This window comes from Cyclopterus lumpus, chromosome 12 (genome assembly GCF_009769545.1).
Source record: "Cyclopterus lumpus isolate fCycLum1 chromosome 12, fCycLum1.pri, whole genome shotgun sequence".
NCBI lineage: Eukaryota > Metazoa > Chordata > Actinopteri > Perciformes > Cyclopteridae > Cyclopterus > Cyclopterus lumpus.
In genome coordinates, this window is record NC_046977.1 from 19,614,179 (window position 1) to 19,639,424 (window position 25,246).

The 25,246-nt window shown below is 42.7% G+C and overlaps 1 protein-coding gene across 2 annotated transcripts in view; it reads left to right on the forward strand.

Moving 5' to 3' along the window:
* Positions 1-17,082, forward strand: part of LOC117740581 (LIM/homeobox protein LMX-1.2-like) — a 41,477-nt gene extending 24,395 nt beyond the window's left edge. For both annotated transcript variants that reach the window (XM_034547065.1, XM_034547066.1), the window contains exons 3-8: positions 8,527-8,759; positions 8,928-9,103; positions 9,552-9,629; positions 13,385-13,451; positions 14,376-14,546; positions 16,925-17,082. In XM_034547065.1, the coding sequence (XP_034402956.1) occupies positions 8,527-8,759; positions 8,928-9,103; positions 9,552-9,629; positions 13,385-13,451; positions 14,376-14,546; positions 16,925-17,082 (883 nt within the window). The remainder of the gene's footprint in view (positions 1-8,526; positions 8,760-8,927; positions 9,104-9,551; positions 9,630-13,384; positions 13,452-14,375; positions 14,547-16,924) is intronic.
* Positions 17,083-25,246: the final 8,164 nt, after the last annotated feature.

Here is a 25,246-nt window from a genome sequence, read left to right on the forward strand (position 1 = left end):
GAAATCGAGTGGAGACAATGTCAAACTGACGATGTTGTGTAATGCGTTGACAATCCTGTCTGATGACGCGAGTTTGAGTATGTTGCCGTGGTATATTGTTTGGTGACGGAAGGGACAGGTATGCGGTCCTTGGCCAATGGAGCCTTTACCATCTCCCAATCCTCTGTATCATCAACAACTCCATTTGACTCCATTTGAGCAAACGCACAATAACCTATTTAACTGAGGAGGAATGACATTATAGTTGAGTATGTTATGGGCACCTTAGTCAAATTGAAGCAAACGGTTTCCAGGATAAAATCCACCTCACTGAATTCAGTCTAAAAGAGCTGGTACTGAAAAGCCGGCATTGGAAACTGTTTGGAAAAGTGCAGGTGCTTTCAAAAGGTACTTGGCAAGGGATTGGATGAACCATCTGTCAATCAAACTCTTACAGAAGACAGAAGAGCGAAAACATCTTTTACATCAAGAAAAGCCTTAAGTGCCGTTCTTTGCTCTTCTTTCCACTCCTGATACAACTAATGCTATTGCAGCATATAAGCTAACCTCTTTGGTTCTAAGCCGCCTTTCCGTGTCGTCACACACACGTAAGCGATATTCCAGCTGCAGCTTTGTGTTTATGTGTAGGTGTGTATGTGTGTGTAGTAGACGGTACTTTCATCCCTGTACCCACCTGCCAAAATAAATGGAAAACAAAGATAATAAACACCCACCCCAGCCAGGACTGCTGCTAGCCATATATTCAAATTCCTGCATAATTATTGCATGACCTCTGGCTGTTTGACTGTCAGAGGTGTAAATTATTTTGAAAGTAACCGTGTATTGCACAGCATAACATCCCGCCTGTCCCCTCCTTCAGCATTATGATGGATATTGCAGCTTATGCGTCTGTCCAGCATTTTTTAATTTCCATCATCTACAGCAATGGCCTTTGAGATGTCTCTTACAGCACTGTCTCCAGTGTCATAATCTCTAATCTCACATTTTATTGAGGCAATATTCGTTCTGGATGGCACTCAGTTTGCCGTCGGTGCATTTGTCCATATCGTGAACCTGCCCTAACTGGTGCTCCAGGTTGTCAAGCTCATTTTCCATTAATGTATCTTGGATAGCATCTAAAGCAGTAGCTCGAGTCCCTTCTTTTGACTTCTCAGGTTTAGCCATTACTCTCTCAACTAGTAGAGAAGTAGTAAAATCAAACTAAGTTGGATACACTTGCAAAACAATGGGGAAGTCCAAACCGACCGACAAAGTGTTAATGGTGATGCTAGAGGGGATTAAAAGATAATTCTGATTTAATACAACTAGGTTTTAAATATATCATCTATGACCACCGGGGCACACACAGAGTAATGAAAATGAACTCCGGGAGGTCCACTTTTCTTTTTCAAGAAAAGTGCACCAGGAATTTCAGCAGGCTGTTTTCTATTGCTACCGGTCCTCACGTTACAAATTGGTCCCCAAGGCCAGGTGATGGACCCCACCAGGATAGAAAAACAAAACACACACACAGAGCGAGGGGTAAGAAATCCCCCATATAGAGATGAACAAAACTATTGCAGCTGCATGTTGAAGCAGGATCCTCTTCTCCTCTCCTTTCCTCGTCTCATGTGGTTTGCTTCAAGGCCTTTTTTTTGCTTTATGCTGCAATGTCTAGACAGTATTCTGTGTCTCTGTCTCACTCTATCCTGCTGGTCTGTTTGTCTTGCTCACGAACGGACAGAGAGCGTTGGTTAGTCAGTCAGATATTCCATCCTAACCTGATAGGATGGAATAGCTTTGCCCTAGTGTTGTACTGGAAGCTGGGTGACCCATTTAACAACACATTCTCACTCCCACCTCGTCAAATACCGATGCTTGGTCAGTGGCCCTAAGCTTCAAACTATAACGCTCTAGGTACCCCTATAATGTTACATGGTATCTTTTCAAAATAAAATTCCACTGTAAATTTACACCTGCAACAAAAGTACTTAATATAATATCTAGTTACGTAATTGTTGTAGCCAATGTAATGAAATATGTCAAAATTTACTTGGTTTCACACAGGACACAAACAGCGGTCTCCTGGGTAAACATTAGTTTTTTCTTTGAGCCATTCTGTTATGTGCAGCTCGAAACAAAGGACCCAAACGCCGTCAACGATGGAAAAGCAACTTTATTGCTCAACAGGATCCAAAAACAGGATTCAAAAACAGGATACAAAACAGTCTCACACACAAGCTCTTCCACGATCTAGACAAGACGAACCGACCAAGGGGAATGACATGAACAGGACTTAAATACAGAGGGCTGCTGCAGGTGATTGGACACAGGAGGAAACAATCAGGGACAGGGCAGACAATCACAGGGACAGGAAGTACAGAGAAACAGAGGACACGAGAGACAAGGACTTCAAAATAGAACAGGAAACACGACACACGACAGATCCTGACACATTCACCCTCCCTTCTCACTTTTTATTGTACATCTCTGTACAATTGCTCTGAGCGCCTTACACTGACGTGGATGGGTTTATATTGGAGTTAGCTGCAAGCCCGATAACCGGCAGATATTGGTATCAGACGCCCAAGGGCACCGACCAAGTGTTGGTATTTGATGAGTTGGGAGTGAAACCGGATTGCATTTAAATCTATAAACCACCTGATTCACGATGGTCCACTGTTGGGATTTTACAACTGTATGTCAGGGTTATCCAATTAGCTTTTTTCTTTTGTTTCACTGTCACCAATTGGACCCGAGGATCTCCCGAGGACCTCTTGGCTGTGGACTCGCCCTCCTTCACTCTCTTTGACTCTCTCTGTGTGGTACTTGGCATCACATTTTATTCTGCTTCGTTGCCAAAAGAAAGCAATCCCCCCCTTCTCTTTTCAACACAACTCTGCTGTATTGACGGGATAGACAATCACCTCCACCTGCTGTTTAAACGTGGAGCGTCGACCTGATTGATACTACACTTTAATTAGTAGGTATTAGTATGATACCGTGCTCAGTGCATTGAGCACTCTGCTTAGTCTTGCACTGCAGTCTTAATGCAGGAAAAAACAAACGTCCTCGTAAATGTACTGTACATAAGTATGCACCAACATACACATATATAATAAGGATGGAAACATGAATCCCCTTAGGCATTGATATATAATATTGTGAGGATCCACCCGTCTCACACAGGGTGTCAAACACCATTCTATCATAGCCAAGATTTAATATCACATAACCTGCCAACAGCTGTCATGGCAACCTGCTTTTTCCCACAATGCAATTTTCCCACTGTCCCTGAGCTCTGAGGTACAAAGTCTTCTTTCTCTCTATTTGTGTCTTAAGTCGCCTGTATATTAGAGAGTATAGGTCGCGAATGAGCAGTTGGCAGTTTTAGTTTGAGGTCATGTTTCTGGTCTTGTGGATTGAAGGATTGTCTCAAACTGTGTCACAAACTCTGGCTATTGATTTGTTTCTTAATGAAATGTCATAAATCAATTCTTGGTTATTATGAAGCTCACCCCAACCTTTAAACCCTTTATTAGGGGTGAACATTGGGACTCAACTAAGATGTATTCTCAACTGTACGGTGAAGATAGAAAGAACAAGCATTTATTTTAAAAGCAAATCATTTTTGTTTGCCAAATTGAGCAAGATTACATTATTATGAATAAAGGTTTCTCTTAGCAATAGAATCACAGTAGGTATCTTTTTTCTTACAGACTTGCAGGCGAGTATACATACTCAAGTCTCTCCTTGTGTCGATGAGCGAGCGTGTTTATTCTCTTCAATTCGGTATGGCCCGCCCCGACAGCCTCTCCTGTACCATGGGAATCTTTCGGTGCTTAAAGTTAGAGGCGCTGAAGTTGCATCAACAGGTTGTGGTCTCAAGTACCAGTGTTTACGTGTAAACAACTGAGAAAACACTGAAACTGAAATCTTATTGCTCCAGCATACAATGATATTCCAGACAACAGTGTTCCTCCAGCTTTGTGGCAACAGTTTGTGTTTGCCCCTTTCCAGTTTCAATATGACAATTCACCCATTCACAGAGCCAGCTCTATACAGAAATGGTTTTCCCAGTCAGCTGTGGAAGAACTTGACTGAACCTCTGGGGTGAACTGGACTCGTCCAACATCAGTGTTGGACCTCGCTATTGCTCCTGTGGTTAAATGGGAGAAAATCCCTGCAGCAAGGTTCCAACATCTGGTGGACGCACGCCCATGGTGTTATAATCACACCTTCAACCCTCACATATTGTAGGAATGGGAGGTTTTTTTGGGTGTCTCTATACCTTTGACCATGTGGATGTACATAGCATACATCTAAGGATGGAATGGTTTTATTTTCCAATCGCACACCTTCACTTCTCCAAATACTTGTTTTTCCAACACCACCACCTCAGATAGACTCCCTCAATGCAAAGTGAACCTCCAGAAGGTGAATTAATGAGTGCATCTGAGTGATTGCTGAGATAATTTCCCTGCTAACAAACATGTTGAAGTGAGTCCCCAGAGAATCTCGAGGCCTTACTCTGACTTCTTGAGCTTTGACTGAGCAAACAGCACATCCCCACTCTCTGAATCCGGCTTTTATTTCCCCCTGCCTCCTTCACAATCATCTTTTGATTACGCCTACTAATTAAACCTCCAACAAGCTGCCACCCGAAGCCGCCACCCAGCCTCCTCCTTTAGGTCACCCAGCTCCCCGAGGAGAGAGAGCAAACAAGAGAACACTGAAGGAACACACACAGTCTGTTTTTTTCCTGCTTCATCCTTTCTCCACTCCTCTTATCCTCTTTAATCCTGTACCTCTTTATGCTTGTTAAGCCGCTGGAGCAGTGTGGAAGCATAGGGCACAGGGCCAGGGGGTCAAGGAGGGTCCTCGAAAGAGGCGGCCCCTAGTAGTGGTGGTCCAGGTCCTCACTGAAATCTACCGCTGAGGACTTTTCATGAATCCTCTGTTGGAACCAACGTTCGCTCACATTGAAAGCTGCACCAAACAAGGCTATGGAATAAACAAGACTAAAAGTCTAGAGCCTCGGTAGAAGCTATTTGTTTAAGTTTAAAGCCTCGCTAGCTGCTCCTTGAAGCTGAAGGTTCCGTAGGCCCCACATGTGATGGACAAAACCAACAGCAGAATGCTAATGTTGCTGTCATTATTAATAATACGTTTGTCCAGGAGAACAGTCATGGGGTTGTTAAAATCAAAAGGTTCACCCTCATGGGAGCATACAGTGCTCTGTATATTTCATGCATAACTCAGCAGTTAGTATGCTTATCTTCCAAATACTTAATATATGGCTAAATAGAAAGCTTCCAGCAGAGCTCTAAGCACAACACAGGAGAGTATTTTTACTGGTAAGGCTAAGAATAGCAAAACCGTCAACACTGACTTTCAGTCAACACTATAATATTGTGTATAATAATGACAGCCTGTAAGAGTTTAAACCCAGTCAGCAACATTTCTTTGGCATTGTGCCACGGGAAACGTTGATTGTCGATGTTTCTGAACCAACATTTTTTCATAAATGCTTTTCATAACAGCCTCATATAACGCTTGCAGAAACGCACAATGGCATTAGACACGAACAGAGGCCTCCTGGGTGAAAGTCCTTTGTTTGAAAATTAAATGGAAACTACATATATTACATAACAGATATTTTATTTTTAAGATCATAGTAACCACTTAAGCTTTCTTTAGTCCCATGTGTCAACCATGTGTTGCTGAGTTACTCTGGTGTTTTTCTGCACCAAAGCTATTTGCATCACTATGAAAACCATGCAGCTGACACATTGCCTTTGAAGAGTTACCTTTTGCTTATCAAACCGACAAGCAATCTTGGAATGATTATAGATAATGAGTTTGTACAACTTAAATATGAAAAACTGAGGACTGTTTAAAAGAAGAACATGGACCCTGTAAAAACTGTTGAACTGGTTTGTAAATAGTGAACGCTCTACTGAAGCTCACTTAGTTGTTCAGTTCACTTTTTTAAGGACAACACTTTACATTTTATGGATACATCATTTCAAATGTATGTTGACAAACTTCAGATTCAAACCAGAGTCTTACTTCACAGCCATTGCTGTCTGCAATGACAAGCCTGTAGTGTAAATGTAAAGAGGGTGTTGGACAGCAGGGAGAAATATCTGTTGAATAGAGGAGGGGAGTCCCACTCAGAGAGGAGGAGGAGGAGGAGTGCAGCTGTCCAAACACTGAGCCCTTCTGTACCTGCCTTTAAGCTACCTCCTTCCTCCTCCCATCCCTCTACTCTGCCCTCCTTTAAACCTGTTCCCAGATCAGATACCACCACTTACACCAGTGAACCACACTATTATTATTTCCAAACTTATCTAAAGTAAAGAGCATCAGATTTGATCAATTAAAGTCCTTTTTTAAATACAGCAGCCACAGCCAATATACATTGAAATGAGTGATAAGACCTTTCATTTTTAAACTTTACCAGATAGCTATTGCTAATTGTTTTGGATTATGGGCCACTCAGGGGCAGTGCGACATGGTAAAAACATGTAGATGTGTAAATGGTTCTCTATTTACATATCCAAGACAAAGAGTGGGGCTGGGGCGACATAATCAACATTATCAACGATGAAAATATGTTGATTTAAAATAATGTGAAAAACTGATCCGACAATGTTTTGATATTTATGTTTTGTTAAATTCAATGTTAAATTAATTGGGAATTTAAATAAATAATCTTTACAATAATCAATACATGATTCGTTAGATTAATTGTCTAATCAAGAACTTTTTTGTTAGATTAATCTATTAAAATATGTGCGGAGCTAACACAGAACCGCACGTATCATTCATTCATATTTAGTGGTGTTTGTTTCCAACTGATGAATGTGACTAATCACTCTCTTCGAGCTCTGTTTTTGGTCTTCACCAACTCCTGAAGGAAATATCTGTCTTATAGTGAGTCTCTTTGAAGCTTCACAGAGATGAGTCAGTAGATGTGTTTTGATCTATTGTAATATAAAACTGTTACTTGGTGAAGCTTTAAGTAAAGCTATTTCTGCCACTGTAAAACAAACTTGGTAGGGAAAGAAACAACCTAACAAATAATCTAATAATAATAGTTTTACTAGAATAAAAACACTTTATTTACAACACATGAATGATACTTTTAAATGACAGAAGCCGGCGTCAGTCGGCTGCCATCATAAGCTGTATGTTGAATGTCGACGTTTCTAAATCAAAACTACGTTTCATGAATATCATTTATATTAGCACAATGCCACGTGGTTAACGTTGTGAAATGTTTAGGACACAGAACTGCTTGGTTTAGGTTACATAAATAACATCACAACCATGATAACGTAACTAGCTATGCCGTAGTTTTGAGGCCTAAACCTGCATCTTTTCTTTCGAAGATGCATGTGACGGAAATTGTTTGCTGGACTTAATATTATTAATTAACTTAATAATATTTTTAAAGATATATACTGTATACAAACTGTTGTATGAGGTATATGTTGAATAAAAGCCATACAATACTTTGTGAGGATTTAGTTGCCATATTGCAGCTAAATAAATAAAATACTGTTGACAGTGTTTTGCCCAATATACATTCCGTACAAACATTTTACCTTTGCAATAACAGTTTCTCGATCCATTTGAGAACATTTACTCATGATATTTACTTAAGCTAATTAGTTCAACGCTTTAGAAGAGGTTGGTTGGTTGGTCTGTCAGACAAAATATCTTTGACTACTGGCCACGCTGTCATTCAACCTGAGGGATTTAATACATTTTCAGAGGAATCTGAAATAATTTGTGACCTGTTGCTTTGTCTGGTGCCATAAATGCTCCTTTGGTCAACTACATATTTATTCATTAATATCTGGCTTTTTAGAAAAAGAGTCAATCTGTTAGTCAGAACCTGACAATTTACCAACATCACTCTTCCCTTCGTCCACCTCCGCACACGCACACACCCCCCACATCGTTAATGCTTCCAAAAAGTGACCACAACGAAAGTCACATCAATGAAACCCTTGAACACGCCTCTGCTCTTCATCCTCCATATATAATATAACCAGACCGTCTCTCTGTCCCACTATAACCAGTCCACTCAACTGAATGTGTCTCCGCAGTCAGGAACTATGGTCTCAAACAGTAGAAAGGCCTCACACTCAAGGTGGAAGTCACTCAAACCGGTGGAACCACCATCAGCAATTTAGCATTTAGCATGTTGGCTAGACCCAGCATTGGTCGGGCAACGTTAGGGGTTGCTTTGATTTAGTTCACTTCACAGGTTTGCCGGGTGGTGACTAATTACTTTATCAAGGTGCAATAATGGCAACTATAACCACTACCCCACCCCCAATCTCACGCTGTCCATCAGGACTTTTTCATGTGAATTATGTTTCAAAAGTAAATGCAACTACATAGTATATACATGGTGCTATTAGTGACAGTGGGCCTCAAGTCCAGTGGGAAATGATGTAATGTGGTTATTGAACACTCCTCCCCCATACATTATTCGTGGTTAAAGCTCTTCTCTCTCCCGTGTGTCCTCAGGTTGTTTTCCACCAAATGCAGCGGCTGTCTGGAGAAGATAGCACCCACAGAGTTGGTAATGCGAGCTCTGGAGAGTGTTTACCATCTCAGCTGCTTCTGCTGCTGCATCTGTGATCGCCAGCTGTGCAAAGGAGACGAGTTTGTTCTGAAAGAAGGTCAGCTGCTTTGCAAGAGTGACTATGAGAGGGAGAGGGACCCGCTCGGCACAGTCAGCCCAGACAACTCGGACTCAGGTACCACTGGGGATACCGTCACAGGCTTATTACGAACACAGGGGCTTTGAAAACGCATCCATTGAATGAATTAGCGTCGTCATTTTGATGGTCCTCATGAGCATCATTACAGAGAAGACACAAATCTTAAGTCGAAGAATTGTTTTTTTTTCTTCTGTCCGGTGACAGATGAGAGTGAGGATGAGGATCTGGATGTGAAGTCAGAGAAGTGCCCTGTAGCCGGGAAGGGCAGCAATGACAGCAAAGACCCTCGCCGGCCCAAACGGCCACGCACCATCCTCAACACCCAGCAGAGGAGAGCCTTCAAGGCCTCCTTCGATGTGTCCTCCAAACCCTGCAGAAAGGTGAGACAGAGAAGATTAGTGAGATATTTCCGTCCAATGATGCACTATCGAACTGTACAATGGCATTCTGAAGCTTTGCATGGTGGCCAGATTAGATCACCTTCTTGTTGTCATTCCTTTTGTGGAATCTGGAAATCAGTTAAAAGGTACAGCTGCGATCACTGCAGTTTTTAACAAGTATATTTTGTCAAAAACATTTTAGATCGGCCAAGACATTCTGATCAGATGCATCCGGAGATCATTATAATATGAAATTACACATGGTGCATTTTTGTTGGCTTATTTTGTTACTGTCTAAAATAATGTCATATTTAATTGTCCCTTTTGTAGGCAGAAAAGAAAAAGAAAATAATGCGTCTCTGATACATGGGAAATATGCACAGCGTTATAATGCACTCATATGATGTGTAAAAATGGCTGATAGGTGTTGCTGTGCTGTAACTTGCAGGTGAGAGAGACCCTGGCTGCAGAGACAGGACTCACCGTACGGGTGGTCCAGGTCTGGTTTCAGAACCAGAGAGCAAAGGTCAGTAAACCCAAAACATTGTGTCTCGGCTGCTTGGTCAGCGGCCTATGTGCTCATTTTAGTGTCAGAGACGGCGTGACAAAAAACATTTCCAACGTACAGATTAACTTAGTTTTAAGGTTAACTTGGTTAGGTTTATAAAAAAAAGATGGTGGTTCATAAGCTTATTTACATTTTTTAAGTAACTGACGTTAAAATTAGTAAAAGCTGGCTTGGTGTCACACAGGACACATTCAGCGGTCTCTTGGGTGAAAGTCCTGTGTCTGTCTCCGTCTGTCACATGACCCTCTTTCAACGTACCTTAGTGTGACCTTAGAAGCACCGTGTTTGTGGTCCGGTCCACCAAGTTGGCCGACCTAATATTCCCAACGCTGGCGTTCCCAATTGATGTCATTATCCAGATCTGGATCGCGTGCGGAAATGGGGTCTTACTGTCTTTTTTTTGTTGCCAAAAGTGCTTAATTGTCTAAACCAGTTCTACATCAGTTAAGCTCCAGTGGATCTATAATTTATGATCCTCTATTTGCTCGACTTGGTGGCATTTGGGAGAATAAGCTTGTCAAAGTCTGAATATCCAATCGGCCTTTTACTGAAGTCAGTTATCAGTCAATAAGCAATAAGTCACACAGTCTACAATATATCACAATCAATGCTGAATTGCTGGATAAATATTGGTTATGTTGTAATGGCCACTGTTTTACCACCTCTCCGCTTTTGACAAGAATATAAGATAGAATATAATCATATGCAGTGGAACATGCTTTATGTCTCAGTACCCAGACATCACATTCACCAGCCTTCTCCATCTTCTGTCAGCTGAAAACACTCCTAGCCCCGTCTCACAGGCATACCTGCTTGACACTACACAATACTTTGATTTTGATACTTTATTGAAATCTGGTGATATTTCGTTTTAAAAAAATGTGATATCATGAAATGTTGTGTGTTCATCTCAGCCCCATATTTCTTATTACTCTGCCACGAAGCTCTTACCTTGCATGGCAGCTGGATTCATGCAATATCCAGAGCTCAAACAAAAATCAATCATGTCAGGCTTCAATAATGCGTTTGTGTCCTGTGAGGAGCTACCGGCAGCTACAGGCAGGGTTTAGGTGTGACACATATGTGACACTGTATGAACATAAAATAAACACATTCTTCTGCGATTTACCTGCAATAAATCGATACAGGCTGCAGAGATAACTACATAATAATGCCGATATATATAAAAAGTTTGATTTCCTGCTTTGTTAGGTCCGGCCTATACTCTATTCATACACAGACATGGGTATGAATGGACATGTGACATATGTGTACATATCTGTACAAATATGAGTTAACAATGGGTGCCCATCAGTACCCACAGACTGGTTTTCCCCACCATTTCAACCTCAACGTGAGAACGTCAGTGACGACAAGAAATATTTCATCTCGAGCGAATGACGTGAATTTTAAGCATTCAATTTGTGTCTATTTGCATCTTTTGCATCGTCTTTGTATGTAATCCCAGCTCACGACTCCGAAATGCAATGTACCTGTATGTACTGTATATGAGGATTCTAATAGAGTTTATGAGAGTATAACAGCACTGACGGCTTTTCGCTCTGCTCTCGTCTGGCTTTGGCAAGAGTTTGATTGACAGATGGTTCATCCAATCACCTGCCAAGTATTTTTTTTGAAAGTGCTTGCCCTTTTCCAAACTGTTTCCAATGACTGGCTTCTCAGATGGTTCTGTGTAACAACACCAACCATCTGGCGCGTCAGGTTAGTGGAGCACCATTGTTGTTAAAAACACATCAGTGAGCCCCACTGTTGCACTGGGCGACATGTTGCTTCATTATCATGAACACACACTGTAGTTTATTTTGACTCAGTCACACACACACTGTCCTGCTGCCACAAACACTCACTAGAGCACCAAATGTGGATTAATCCACGCTGAAAAAAGTCCCCAAATGTACTATTTTCTCCTGTTTGAGTGACATTGTATAACAACTGCAGTGACCAACGGCAACGACAAGAAAGTACTGACAGAATATTTAAAGTGTATTTTTGTGATTTTTTTTTTTTTTAAAGATTTACATCTTCAGTGTGAACCATTGGGCTTGGAGCATCAGGGTAGAGAGACAGACTCACACAGTGTTGGTTAGGGATTGCTTATGGGATGTATTAACAATAATTCTAAGGAGGATGACCACACACTTCAATGTGTATGAGGATCGGCGGTTTGATCCCCAGCTCCGCTAGCCCATGTCAATGTGTCCTTTACTCCTGATAGGCAGGTGGAACCTTAGCTCCTCCCATCAGTGTATGAATGTGTGTGAATGTTAGTTACTCCTGATAGGCAGGTGGAACCTTAGCTCCTCCCATCAGTGTATGAATGTGTGTGAATGTTAGTTACTCCTGATAGGCAGGTGGAACCTTAGCTCCGCCCATCACTGTATGAATGTGTGTGAATGTTAGTTACTGCTGATAGGCAGGTGGAACCTTAGCTCCTCCCATCAGTGTATGAATGTGTGTGAATGTTAGTTACTCCTGATAGGCAGGTGGAACCTTAGCTCCGCCCATCACTGTATGAATGTGTGTGAATGTTAGTTACTCCTGATAGGCAGGTGGAACCTTAGCTCCTCCCATCAGTGTATGAATGTGTGTGAATGTTAGTTACTCCTGATAGGCAGGTGGAACCTTAGCTCCGCCCATCAGTGTATGAATGTGTGTGAATGTTAGTTACTCCTGATAGGCAGGTGGAACCTTAGCTCCGCCCATCACTGTATGAATGTGTGTGAATGTTAGTTACTCCTGATAGGCAGGTGGAACCTTAGCTCCTCCCATCAGTGTATGAACGGGTGAATTATGTCATGTAGTGTTTGTAAGAGCTTTGAGTGGTTGGAAGACTAGAACAGAGCTTTACAAGTACTGGTCTATTATAAGTGTCCACATGGTACGTCCATTAGGTATGTCTACTCATTGATTCACTGCAATGAGCCCTAAAGCCCAGAAATGAGTTATCTCTCCTCAAAATCAAGGTTTTTTTGAATGGGATTTTAGTTTGATGCCTGGAATAATGATAGTGGTTCAAACAAGCTGAAGAGATGTTTATGTTTTGTTCTATGTCATAAAATACGTCAGTTAATATCCCAGCCTTGAATTTTTTAATTCCTGTTTGTTTGCCACAGAGCATATTTTCTGCAATAGTCCACAACCCAATGGAACATCCCATTGGCTCTTTTGTTGGGGTAAACAGTGATACTCTAACTTCCACATAGACGTCCTCCCTGCAACACTCTATTGATGAAGATGCTTTATGTCTCTTTATTTATTAGATTTTCCATAGTCAAATGAATACAGGCCCATCAGCCCATTCTTTCTAGGCCTCACTTTACAATTGTCTTTTTCAAATTAAAGTATGACATTGAGATGTGTGTATAAAATGTATATTGTTATGATAAACTTGTGAATGATGTCACTAAATTATATTTCCATCACTGTCTGCAACCCTAAACACCACAATATTCAAAGCACATCATTTTCGTGGTCTCAGGTGTGGTTCGACCACATCACACCTCTTTATGTATTGTTGTTCATACTGGTCATGTTATTTATTCCACACCTCAAACCTTTGTAAGTCACTTGATACTTTAAAAACATAATTCAGAGGAGATTAACAAGTGAGCTCCGAGTCAGTGTCTCCTCAATAAATGCCTCTCAGCCGCATACCAAGCTTTTCTTCTTTTTAAAAACAAATCTATTTACAGATGAAGAAGTTAGCCCGCAGACAACAGCAACAGCAGGAGCAGCACAACAGCCAAAGGCTCAGCCAAGGTGAGGCATTATCTGTGTGTGTGTATACTGTACTGCTTAGCTGCCTTCATTGGTGTCCATCTGCATGATTTAATCTGTCCATTATAATTGTAATGACAGTGATTACTGAGAGCTAGGTAATTTATGAATTATTTGTAGAAACAGCTTGAAATATTAAATTTATTAGGGGAGCAATAAACAGAGTGGAGTCACTCAGCAAACACTTCCAGTTTTGTAGGCTTTAGAATGAGTCCCATACTCTGAAGCCGGAGTGACATCTCCGCTGGTAAATATGAGCTTTTCCCAACAGTGGAGCTGTAAAGTGTGGGCCACAGCCACGATTCTCCCTGCAGCACAGCTCCTCATGGCTAAGGGCTTATTGCCACTGTGGTCTCACCGCGTATATGAGCAGACAGTTTAGATAAGTGTCTCAGTGCTTTGGCAAGCACTGCCTCTATCTGTTCAGGGACTTCCAGCATGTCAATATTGGCGTAGCAGCAGGGTTTATTATAGTGGAAACTGCTGTTGTTAACCAAATGAGCTAAGCAAACCAGCAAACGGGGGGTTGTTTGACATTGATGTTAGGATGAGATGAAGCCTCACGGATGACTGGTGAGATATCTTCAAGATCAAACAGCCAGTCAGTTTAGACAATGCATGTACGGTGTACGCTCCTGTAAGAAAACCATTTGTTGTGCAGCGTTCATCGTCCGTAGAAAGAAACCCACAGATGTAGTGTCTGTGTTCACGATGTCTGGGGCTCTTTACTGCTCCAGGAATATAATGGAGTTATTATAAAGCATCCGTGGCTGCTTGTAGTAACTCACTTGAATGGTTGGTGTAGATAATAAACATGTACACAGTGTCAGTGAAGACAAGATGTGCTACGTGACCACTACAGCTGAGAGTTGTAACCCTGTAACTTGTTGCCACTGATCGTTCCAGAAGGGATGTCGGGTTGTATGGAGGGCCTGCTCAGCTCCTACTCCGGTCCTCTAGCTCCCAACCAGCAGCAGCAGCAGCTGGTGAGCATGGACCACAGCAGCTACCACTCTGACCCCTTCCAGCAGGGCCTCACGCCACCACAGATGCCGGGCGACCACATGAACCCTTACGGTGAGCACCTCCCTCTATAAGGGCTGGATCTGTGGACCTTCTGCTATATGTTCTCTGTATTCACTTTCATGTTAATGTGATGTGGACTCTTGTCCGTAGTGGTCTACAGATGGAGACCTGTCTAAAGTGTTTCTCTACCTGCCGCCCAATGCATGCTGGGATAGGCTGCAGCTCTCCTCCACAGTAGAGAGTATAGCTGGGTATTCTTTTTTTGGACCTTTACATTTAAGCTGCACTGGTCCTCGGTTTATGAATGAAAAATAATAGTTGATCATTTAAAAAATAAGAAATTACCATCCTTTTCTAAGATATGGATTCAATTCAATTCAGTTTATTTTGTATAGCCCAAAATCACAAATTACAAACTCCCCTCAGAGGGCTTTACAATCTGTACATACGACATCTCTGACCTTTGACTTCACTTCGGATCAGGAACAACTTCAAAAAAACAGAAAAAACCCTTTCACATGGAAAAAAGTGAAGAAACCTTCAGGAGAGCAACAGAGGAGGATCCCTCTCCCCGGATGGACAGATGAATAGATGTCATGTGTACAGATGAACAGAGTTACAAAGTTACCACACATTCAATGAATATGACAGAAATGTATGAATAATTAGTAGTAGGCATGGACCACGATCCAGACCTCCACGATCCATGAAACAGAAGGAGGGGGGGGTATCAGCAGGGCCATGGCAGGAGGCGGGGCCACATAAACTGTGAAGTAGCATCATGCTCCAAGCCTTGGTTTTTAGTTGTCTGCATTCAAGGATTATCACTGTAGCATTTTGTACTTCTGGAACACAATTCTAAAGATGTGCTTCCATGTTCCACCGGTGAATATTTTTATTTTATTCAGTTCAGTTCAGTTCTTATGAAGCAGTTATCTCAAATCAAGCAATCTGATTGGTTCATAGCAGTGATATATTACCCATATACAACTGCTAATTCCTTTGCACTTTCAGTATCATTCCGTGTCTGAAAAAAATAAAAGCTAGCCTAATGTGTTGCTTAGCAACAGGGTCAAGGCGAGGATCTCTTCCATGAACAAGTTAGCTGCTCAAACCTGCGCTATGGAGGAGTTGGGTGAGCAGTGCCCATCTCCAGAATAAAAACAACCTGCTAGATGACATGCAGCGCGATGTCGCCGAGAATATAAGAAAAGAAAGAAAGTATAAATATGCTAGCTGCTGTTGTTCGTTCCATACCGACTGCCTCGTCAGCGCAGGCAGTCAAACCAGGAAGTGAACATTATTATTTAGTAATAAAGACTATTCAACTGGAATGTGTCTATAACTTTCATGTGGCCATATGTGATGATCGTTTTACATGAAAGCAATAGCTTTCTGAAAGAAGTAACATGGAAGCGACCCAACAGAAAGCTATTTCCAACTCATTGTTAGTGGTTTTATGTCATCCAAGACACCTTGCCACCAAGATGCAGCAGACAGCGTTTCATATGGCAGTCATACAATATGTCCGGTGTTGAGTTGTAGTGGATTTTATATACACTTGCACATGTAGATAAGAGAGGTTATGTTTTAAATTAATACATAAAGAAAGTTATGATCATTAATTTGAGGAATATTCTGAGGAATGTATTATGAAGCATAAGAGAGGATCACTGTTTTATTATTCTGTTTGTTGATGACAAATGTAATGATTAATTGTATGATGCATGAGAATGAATGATGTTTTATTGTTTAGACAATAGTTAAAGGGATGCCGATTGAAACCTGAGATGTTGCTTTTATTCTGAAGGCAGGATAATAGGGTTTTATTCTGAAGGGGAACTTCCTGTCCTTGACCGGAAGTGTGAGCTTTGACCCCGCTAGTTTATCGATATGAGGCATTCTTTGAAGTGGCCAATGGAACTAACCCTCAGGTGTGAACCTCATGTCTTATTCGCTGGTCAGCAGCATGCTGTGTCTCTGAAAGGTATTTACATGAATACCTCCACTAACCAATGGGAGCTTAGCTCAGCCAATGGACTGAGAATAAAACTAATTGTGAGACGCGAATTCGGTCTCCTACGTGGTGACGCCAGACAGAAACTGTTGGCTACGTCAGGAGACTGGAAGCGAAGCCATGTGAGCGCGTCCGGGCCGGGACTGTATGTATACAGATGACTCTTTTTTGTTATGATTAAATAATGATTATTATATATATATCTGGCTTCGGAGCTTCTTCTTCCAAGCACCAGGCAGCTCGAGATTCTCAGAACTTTTACACTGGTCTGTCAGCTGGTTGGTCATTTCTTCTGTCCTCTCGGTGGCCAATCAAATCAATGAATGCAGCTTTAAGTATAGGTATCTGTGTTAAAGGAGACTTCTTACAGCCGCTGTGTTTGACTCCACCGTTTCTTCTCTGCTCTTCACAGGCACTGACATCATCTTCCATGACATGGACAGTGACACGTCTCTGACAAGTCTGAGTGACTGCTTCATGGCCACTCCAGATGTAGGCTCCTTGCAGGCTCGGGCGGGGAACCCCATCGACCGCCTGTACTCCATGCAGAGCTCCTATTTTGCCACTTGAGAACCCACCATCGCCGTCGGTACCAGCCAACCCACCACACTGTAATCCAAAAGGTGAGCCCGCATCGGTGAAGACACAAGACACATGTCCTGTGAGACATGACTCAGTGAGGAGGGAAATGTGACTGCAAGGCCGAATCCACCAAATATACCTGACCGACCTCCACCAGCCAAAGGAAAAGGGAAAACTTGAGACTGAAACTTCCCATGCCGTTCGCTGTCTGCGCGGGGGTTTGCAGCAGCGAGCCTCCATTCTGCTTTTGAATGGGTACATTTTGTTGGATTTCAACATGTGTACAGATGTCACAATGGAAGTGTTTATTAGTGCTATGAAAAGTTGGAGAATTGACTCCAAATCAAACTGTCACAGAAACATTAGGCTCCATCTTTCTCAGTATGTAACACCGTTTAATAGCTACTTTAAATTAAGGTTGTCAGGTTTGATGGGACTATTAGGCAAATGTAGTTTTGGTGATGTAATATTAGCCGACTACCAAGCTCTTCTGGTGTAAAATAAAAAGGAGTGAGCCAACGGATTGATACCTGTTGCAGGATGTATATAATGTTCTAAATGTAATTACTGTTCTTCAGAAACATCCAGTTTTGCATGTTAGTATAGGCAGCGCTTTATTTATTTCTCACCAACATGCTGGTATAAAATAAATCAAGAAATTTTATTTTAAAAAGCAGTATGATCCCATTGTCAAGTACAAAAAACCAACCTAATTCATTGATGATTTTATTCTATTTATCATGTTATTTGCATTGTTTAATGAGTGTGTAAATTACTATTGCTTTGCTATTTATTTTTCCATTGAGAACATATGGACATTGTCATAAGGGCATTTTAGATTTGCTAACTTAACTTAAGTGTTGGTACTTGAAATAATTTTAAAAAAGCATTTACTTGAATTGTTGTCGTCTTTTGTTGAACAGGTCAATGAACAATGGCGAGAAAATTCAACTGATCTGGTTTTCTAATCTAAAGATGATCGACTGTTCGATCCCCAGCCTGTCCTTGGGCAACATACTCGCTCCAAAATCGTGGTGTATTATAATTGACATAGTTCTAATACATTCTAAACTATAGAAATGCATTTTAATCTCTGTAATGATACAATAACTAATTGTTTGCTTACAGAACATTGTAAAATACATCTAACTTTATTGAAAACAAAAGCCGAGCAGGGTTATCCTTCAATCAGAGGATCGGGGGTTCGATCCCCGGCTCCGCTAGCCCATGTCGATGTGTCCATGGAAAAGACACTTCACCCAAACATTGCTCCCGTAGCTGTTCTACGGTGTGTGATTGTTAGATAGTCCTGATGGGAACCTTGCATGGTAGCTCCTGCCATCAGTGTGTGAATGGATGTGAATGATGACAAGTAGTGTTAAAGAGCTTTGAGTGGTCTGAAGACAATAAAAGAGATATACAGGTCTATTTACCTCTAATGTCAAACTTATTGTTTGAGTGTACCTGAGTGTGCTGGTAATGCCATACTTAATTGTTTATTTCATACGGAGTATGTATTACATACTAATTGAGTATGTTGTGCTGTGAGAGTTCGATCCTCACGCCAAAAAATCCTGATGTCTTAATGTCATTTGAGGGAAGCTTCCCACGAGCTGGATGTAATGAAATAGGTCATGGGCAGAAAAGGTAGATTAAACAGAGAGTGGCAGAGATAAACGACAAGAAGGGAGAGAGTCAGAGTGCAAAGAGTGAGGGGAAAAAAAGAGGTGAGGAATTCACAGGATTCAGTAGGTGAGAGTTTTTGCCCGAGGTGTGCAACACCGTGAGATGTGAGGCAACACCTGGCCGGCTCTTCCATCATTATGACAGCAGATCAGCTCGACATTTGCGCTTCACCTCCTTTTTTCGCAAACCTACGCAGAGATCTATCTTGATAAACAGAACTGGTTGTTCTTTTCTTATTGGTTCCTTTCTCAACTACTGCACTTGAGTACACTGAAGGAGGAGGGCTCTCCATTACTCGTCAGTGCCTTCTCCTTTCTCTTGCTCTCCTTTCTCTTGCTCTAGGCAACAAGTAGATTGTTATGCTGACCTTAACTAACCCTACAGACGCCATAACATTAAAAGTATTCTCAAGGCTTTTACCCATTGGATGCTAATATCTTAATTTTCCCACACAAAGTAAATATCATGCGACAGAAAAGTGAACATGTTTTTTTTGGAGCTTATACCCCTAAATTAAGGCCTATATGTTGTTGCTGTTGCTGTTGTATGATGTTTGGACATTTTTAATTATGTTTATATTCTAACTATTCTAACATTGTACCCCAAAATAACTCACAGAAGGCCCCGAAAAAACTTTAAAATATGCAACTCTTATATACTGCTTAGCAGGGTCATCCTTCATTCAGAGGATCTGCGGTTCGATCTCCGTCTCCGCTACTCCATGTCGCTGTTCCTGCGTTGTATGAATGATTAGATGGTCCTGATGTCAGGTGGCACCTTGCATGGTAGCTCCTCCTATCAGCGTATGAATGAGTATGAATGGGTGAATGATGACATGTAGTGTCAGTTGTACAATCTCAATTTGTATTTGTAAACGATGAAGCCTCAATGACCACCAACGTTAATCACGGAGTTCCACAAGGTTCTGTGCTTGGACCAATTTTATTTACCTTATATATGCTTCCTTTGGACAACATTATCAGGAAACACTGCATAAACTTTCATTGCTATGCAGACGATACTCAATTATATCTATTGATCAAACCAGAGGAGACCAACCAGCTCGCTAAAATTCAAGAATGTCTTAAAGACATAAAAACATGGATGACCTCCAACTTCCTGATGTTAAACTCAGACAAAACTGAAGTTATTTTACTGGCCCTGAACACCTCAGAGATCAATTATCTGATGATGTGGTTTCTGTAGATGGCATTTCCCTGGCATCCAACACCACTGTAAAGAATCTCGGCGTTATCTTTGACCGAGACTTGTCCTTTAACTCCCACGTTAAGCAAATCTCAAGGACTGCATTTTTTCATCTACGTAACATTTCAAAAATCAGGCACATCTTGTCTCAAAAAGATGCAGAAAAGCTGGTTCACACGTTTGTTACTTCCAGACTAGATTACTGCAACTCCTTATTATCAGGCTGCTCTAATAAGTCACTTAAGTCCCTCAATTCAATTCAATTCAATTCAGTTTATTTTGTATAGCCCAATATCACAAATTACAAATTTGCCTCAAAGGGCTTTATAATCTGTACACTTATGACATCCCTGACCTTTGACCTCACATCGGATCAGGAAAAACTCCCCAAAAATAACCTTTCACAGGCAAAAAAGGGAAGAAACCTTCAGGAGAGCAACAAAGGAGGATCCCTCTCCCTGGATGGACAGATGCAATAGATATCATGTGTACAGAATAAACAGCATTACAAAGTTACATAAACACATTACATGAATATGACAATGTATGAATGGAACTCCAATCCATGAAACAGAAGGAGGTAGAGAAGAGGGGGGGCGGGCCGCATCAGCAGGGCCAACGCGGGAGGCCGGCTCACCAGCATCAGACACCTCCAGGTCCAATGGACCCTATGAGACGTGAAGTCACAACGACTCCGGGGAGGAAGCAGAGTTAATAAGGTGCAATGAATATGACAGAAATGTATGAATAATTAGTAGTAGGCATGGACCACGATCCAGACCTCCACGATCCATGAAACAGAAGGAGGTAGAGAAGAAGGCCACAGAGGCATCAGGACCCAGGACCAGCTTCAGACACAGCCAGGTCCAATGGACCCTACGAGACGTGAAGTCGCAAAGACTGCAGGGAGGAAGCAGAGTTAATAAGGTGCAATGGAGAGGTGTAAATTCATCCATAAGTAGAGAGAGAAGAGAAGATAGGTGCTCAGTGTATCCTAAAACTCTGTAACTCCACTTCATGTTTCTGACCATTTCTTCATCTCGTACTCTCTCCCACTCTTTGGAACTGACAACCCTCCCACAACGGATTCTGCACCTGTCCGTCGCAACATCCGCACCCTCTCACCCTCCTCTCTGGCCTCCTCTGTTCTGTCAGCCCTCCCTTCAACCGATTCCTTCGCACTTATGCAGCCTAACTTCGCCACTGACACACTTCTCTCTACGCTGTCGTCCTCTCTTGATTCTCTCTGTCCTCTTACGACTCGAAAGGTCCGCAAGTCCTCTCCGGCTCCGTGGCTGTCCGAACCGGTGCGCGCTGAGAGAGCCACTATGCGAGCAGCGGAAAGGAAATGGCGAAAATCCAAACACGCCAGCGACCTGCTTGCCTATCAATCTCTTCTCTCCTCCTTCTCTGCGTCTATCTCTGCAGCCAAAAGTTTGTTCTATCAATCCAGAATCGAATCCTCTTTATCCAACCCTAAAAAGCTCTTCTCAATTTTTTCCAACCTCCTTGACCCCCCTGTTCACCCCCCCCCTCCCTCCACCCTTCTACCAAGCCACTTTGTTGACTACTTTACAAAAAAGATAGACGACATACGCTCTTCATTTACTAATCCATCTTCCTCAACTACACCTCCAGTAACTTCACCTTCTTCCCCCTTGTTTTCCTCTTTTATCCCCCTGTCTCCCAATCAAGTTCTTACCTTGGTAACCTCTGCCCGCCCAACCACCTGCCCCCTTGACCCCATCCCTTCTCACCTTCTCCAGTCCATTGCTCCGGACCTTCTTCCCTTTCTCACCCATCTTATTAACACCTCCCTCTCAACCGGCTGTTTCCCTAACTCTCTGAAGGAGGCAAGAGTCAACCCTCTCCTGAAGAAACCCACTCTCGACCCATCTGAAGTCAACAACTACAGACCTGTCTCTCTCCTTCCCTTCCTCTCCAAAACTCTAGAGCGAGCTATCTTTAACCAAGTCTCCTCCTTTCTTCACTGTAACAACCTTCTAGACCCCCACCAGTCTGGATTCAAGACAGGCCACTCAACAGAGACTGCCCTCCTTGCTGTCTCTGAGCAGCTTCACACTGCTAGAGCAGCCTCTCTCTCCTCTGTCCTCATCCTTCTAGACCTTTCCGCTGCCTTTGACACAGTAAACCACCAGATCCTCTTGTCCTCCCTCCAGGACCTGGGTATCTCAGGCACCGCGCTCTCACTCTTCTCATCCTACCTCACCGACCGCTCTTACCGGGTAACCTGGAGAGGATCTGTGTCTGAGCCTTGGCCTCTGACTACTGGGGTCCCTCAGGGTTCAGTCATTGGTCCTCTTCTCTTCTCTCTGTACACCAACTCTCTTGGCTCTGTCATTCACTCGCATGGCTTCTCCTACCACAGCTATGCTGACGACACCCAACTGATCCTCTCGTTTCCCCAATCTGAAACACGGGTAGCAGCACGAATCTCTGCCTGTCTGACCGACATCTCTCAGTGGATGTCCGCACACCACCTGAAAATTAACCCGGACAAGACTGAACTTCTCCTCCTTCCAGGAAAAGGCTCTCCCACCCACGACCTAACTATTAACTTCAACAACTCAGTGCTGGTTCCGACTCCGACTGCCAGGAACCTCGGAGTGACGCTCGACAGTCAACTCTCCCTGACTGCCAACATTGCCGCAATAACACGCTCCTGTAGGTACATGCTGTACAACATCAGGAGAATACGACCCCTTCTCACTCAGAAGGCGGCACAGGTTCTGGTCCAGGCTCTGGTCATCTCACGGCTGGACTATTGCAACTCCCTCTTGGCAGGTTTACCTGCTAATGCCATTCGACCTCTACAGCTCATCCAGAATGCAGCTGCTCGACTGGTCTTCAACCGACCGAAATTTACCCACACTACTCCGCTCCTCCGCGACCTTCACTGGTTACCGGTGGCCGCCCGCATCCGCTTCAAAACATTGGTACTTGCGTACCGTGCTGTGAACAGATCGGGTCCGGTCTACATCCAGGACATGGTCAAACCGTACACCCCAGCCCGTTCACTTCGCTCGGCTTCTGCCAATCTGCTTGTAGCTCCTTCACTTCGAGCTAAATCACGACTGTTTGCTGTGCTGGCTCCTCATTGGTGGAACAAGCTTCCCATTGACATCAGGACAGCAGAAAGTCTCTACATCTTCCGGCGCAAACTAAAAACACATCTTTTTCGACTATACCTTGAATAGGTAGCACTTAAATGCCGTAGTAGCACTTAAATGTCCCTTACCGATAGCACTTTAGTAGCACTTAAATGGCACTTACGGATAGTACTTTGTAGTTTAACTTTATTGAAGAAATTGTACTTGCTTGATTCTTGTTGTTCTGAGTTTGGACTCACGGTTTTATGCACTTATTGTAAGTCGCTTTGGATAAAAGCGTCAGCTAAATGACATGTAATGTAATGTAAAACATCCCCCAGCAGCCTATAAGCCTATAGCAGCATATCTAGTGGCTGGACCAGGGCAAACCTGATTCAGTCCTAACTATAAGCACTATTAAGGAGGAAAGTCTATTCTTAAATGAGGTGACTGTCTGCCTCCCGGACTGAAAGTGGAAGCTGGTACCATAAAAGAAGATCTTGATAACTGAAGGCTCTGGCTCCCATCCTACTTTTTAGGACTCTAGGAACCAAGGACAAGTCTCGGTCAAAGATAACGCCGACATTCTTTACAGTGGTGTTGGATGCCAGGGAAATGCCATCTACAGAAACCACATCACCAGATAATTGATCTCTGAGGTGTTCAGGGCCCAGTAAAATAACTTCAGTTCTGTCTGAGTTTAACATTAGGAAGTTGCAGGTCATCCATGTTTTTATGTCTTTAAGACATTCTTGAATTTTAGCGAGCTGGTTGGTCTCCTCTGGTTTGATCGATAGATATAATTGAGTATCATCTGCATAGCAATGAAAGTTTATGGAGTGTTTCGTGATAATATTGCCCAAAGGAAGCATATATAAGGTAAATAAAATTGGTCCAAGCACAGAACCTTGTGGAACTCCGTGATTAACGTTGGTGGTCATTGAGGCTTCATCGTTTACAAATACAAATTGAGATCGATCTGATAAATAGGATTTAAACCAACTTAGTGCGGTACCTGAAATGCCAATCGACTGATCCAGTCTCTGTAATAGGATGTCATGATCAATGGTGTCGAACGCAGCACTAAGGTCTAATAATACCAGTATGAGTCCTTTATCTGATCCAATTAGGAGGTCATTTGTAATTTTTGCCAGTGCTGTCTCTGTGCTGTGGTGTTTTCTAAATCCTGACTGAAACTCCTCAAATAAACTATTCTGATGTAGAAAGTCACACAACTGATTTGCGACTACTTTCTCAAGGATCTTAGAGAGGAAGGGAAGGTTAGAGATCGTTCTGTAGTTAGCCAACACCTCTGGATTAAGAGTGGGCTTTTTCAGGAGAGGTTTAATTACAGCTACTTTGAAGGAATGTGGTACATGGCCTGTTAGCAAAGACACATTAACAATATCCAGCAGAGAGGTGCCAAATAAAGGCAACACGTCTTTAAGAAGCCTCGTTGTGATGGGGTCTAAGAGACAGGTTGAGGACAATTGGTCTAGGTTAATGGGAGAAAAGCCATCCAAATATACACCAGGGCATACAGCCGTTTCCAAGGCAACGCCACTTGATGACAGATCGACACTGGATGAGGGCAAGAGATCATCAATCTTGCCTCTAATAGTTAAAAGAGTGGGTTTCTCAGCGGGTGTGTCACTGAGTGGGGAAAACTGGTTCGAAACGTGAAGAGGTTGGTGGTGCTCAGTGGACTTCTGTTTAGACTTAAAACGCCTTCGAACAGTCACCCAGCCATCCGGCTGCTCGGGGGCTGCCGGGGGAGAGCTAACAGAGGTTAACGCTAGCGGTTTCGCACCGGCTATGGGGGGAGGCGGGCTAACTAACGTAACTGTCTGCGCTTCGGTGGTGCGGAGCCGTGCATCTAACCCACTTAGAACTGCCTCCAACCAGCAACTGAACTACACTTGTTGCATGTACCGTTATCATTAAGGGAGGCAGAGGAATAGCTATACATGAGACACTCTGAGCAAGAGGGAGCGGGAGGGGGTGAGGAAGACATCGCGAGCTGCTAAGCTGGCAACCGGAAGTGATGCAATACGCTTACCGGAAGAGAGAGAGCGATGCGTTCAGGGTGTCCTGTTTTTCCTCCAGTTGATCCAGAATGCTGCAGCTTGTATACTCACAAAAACTAAGAA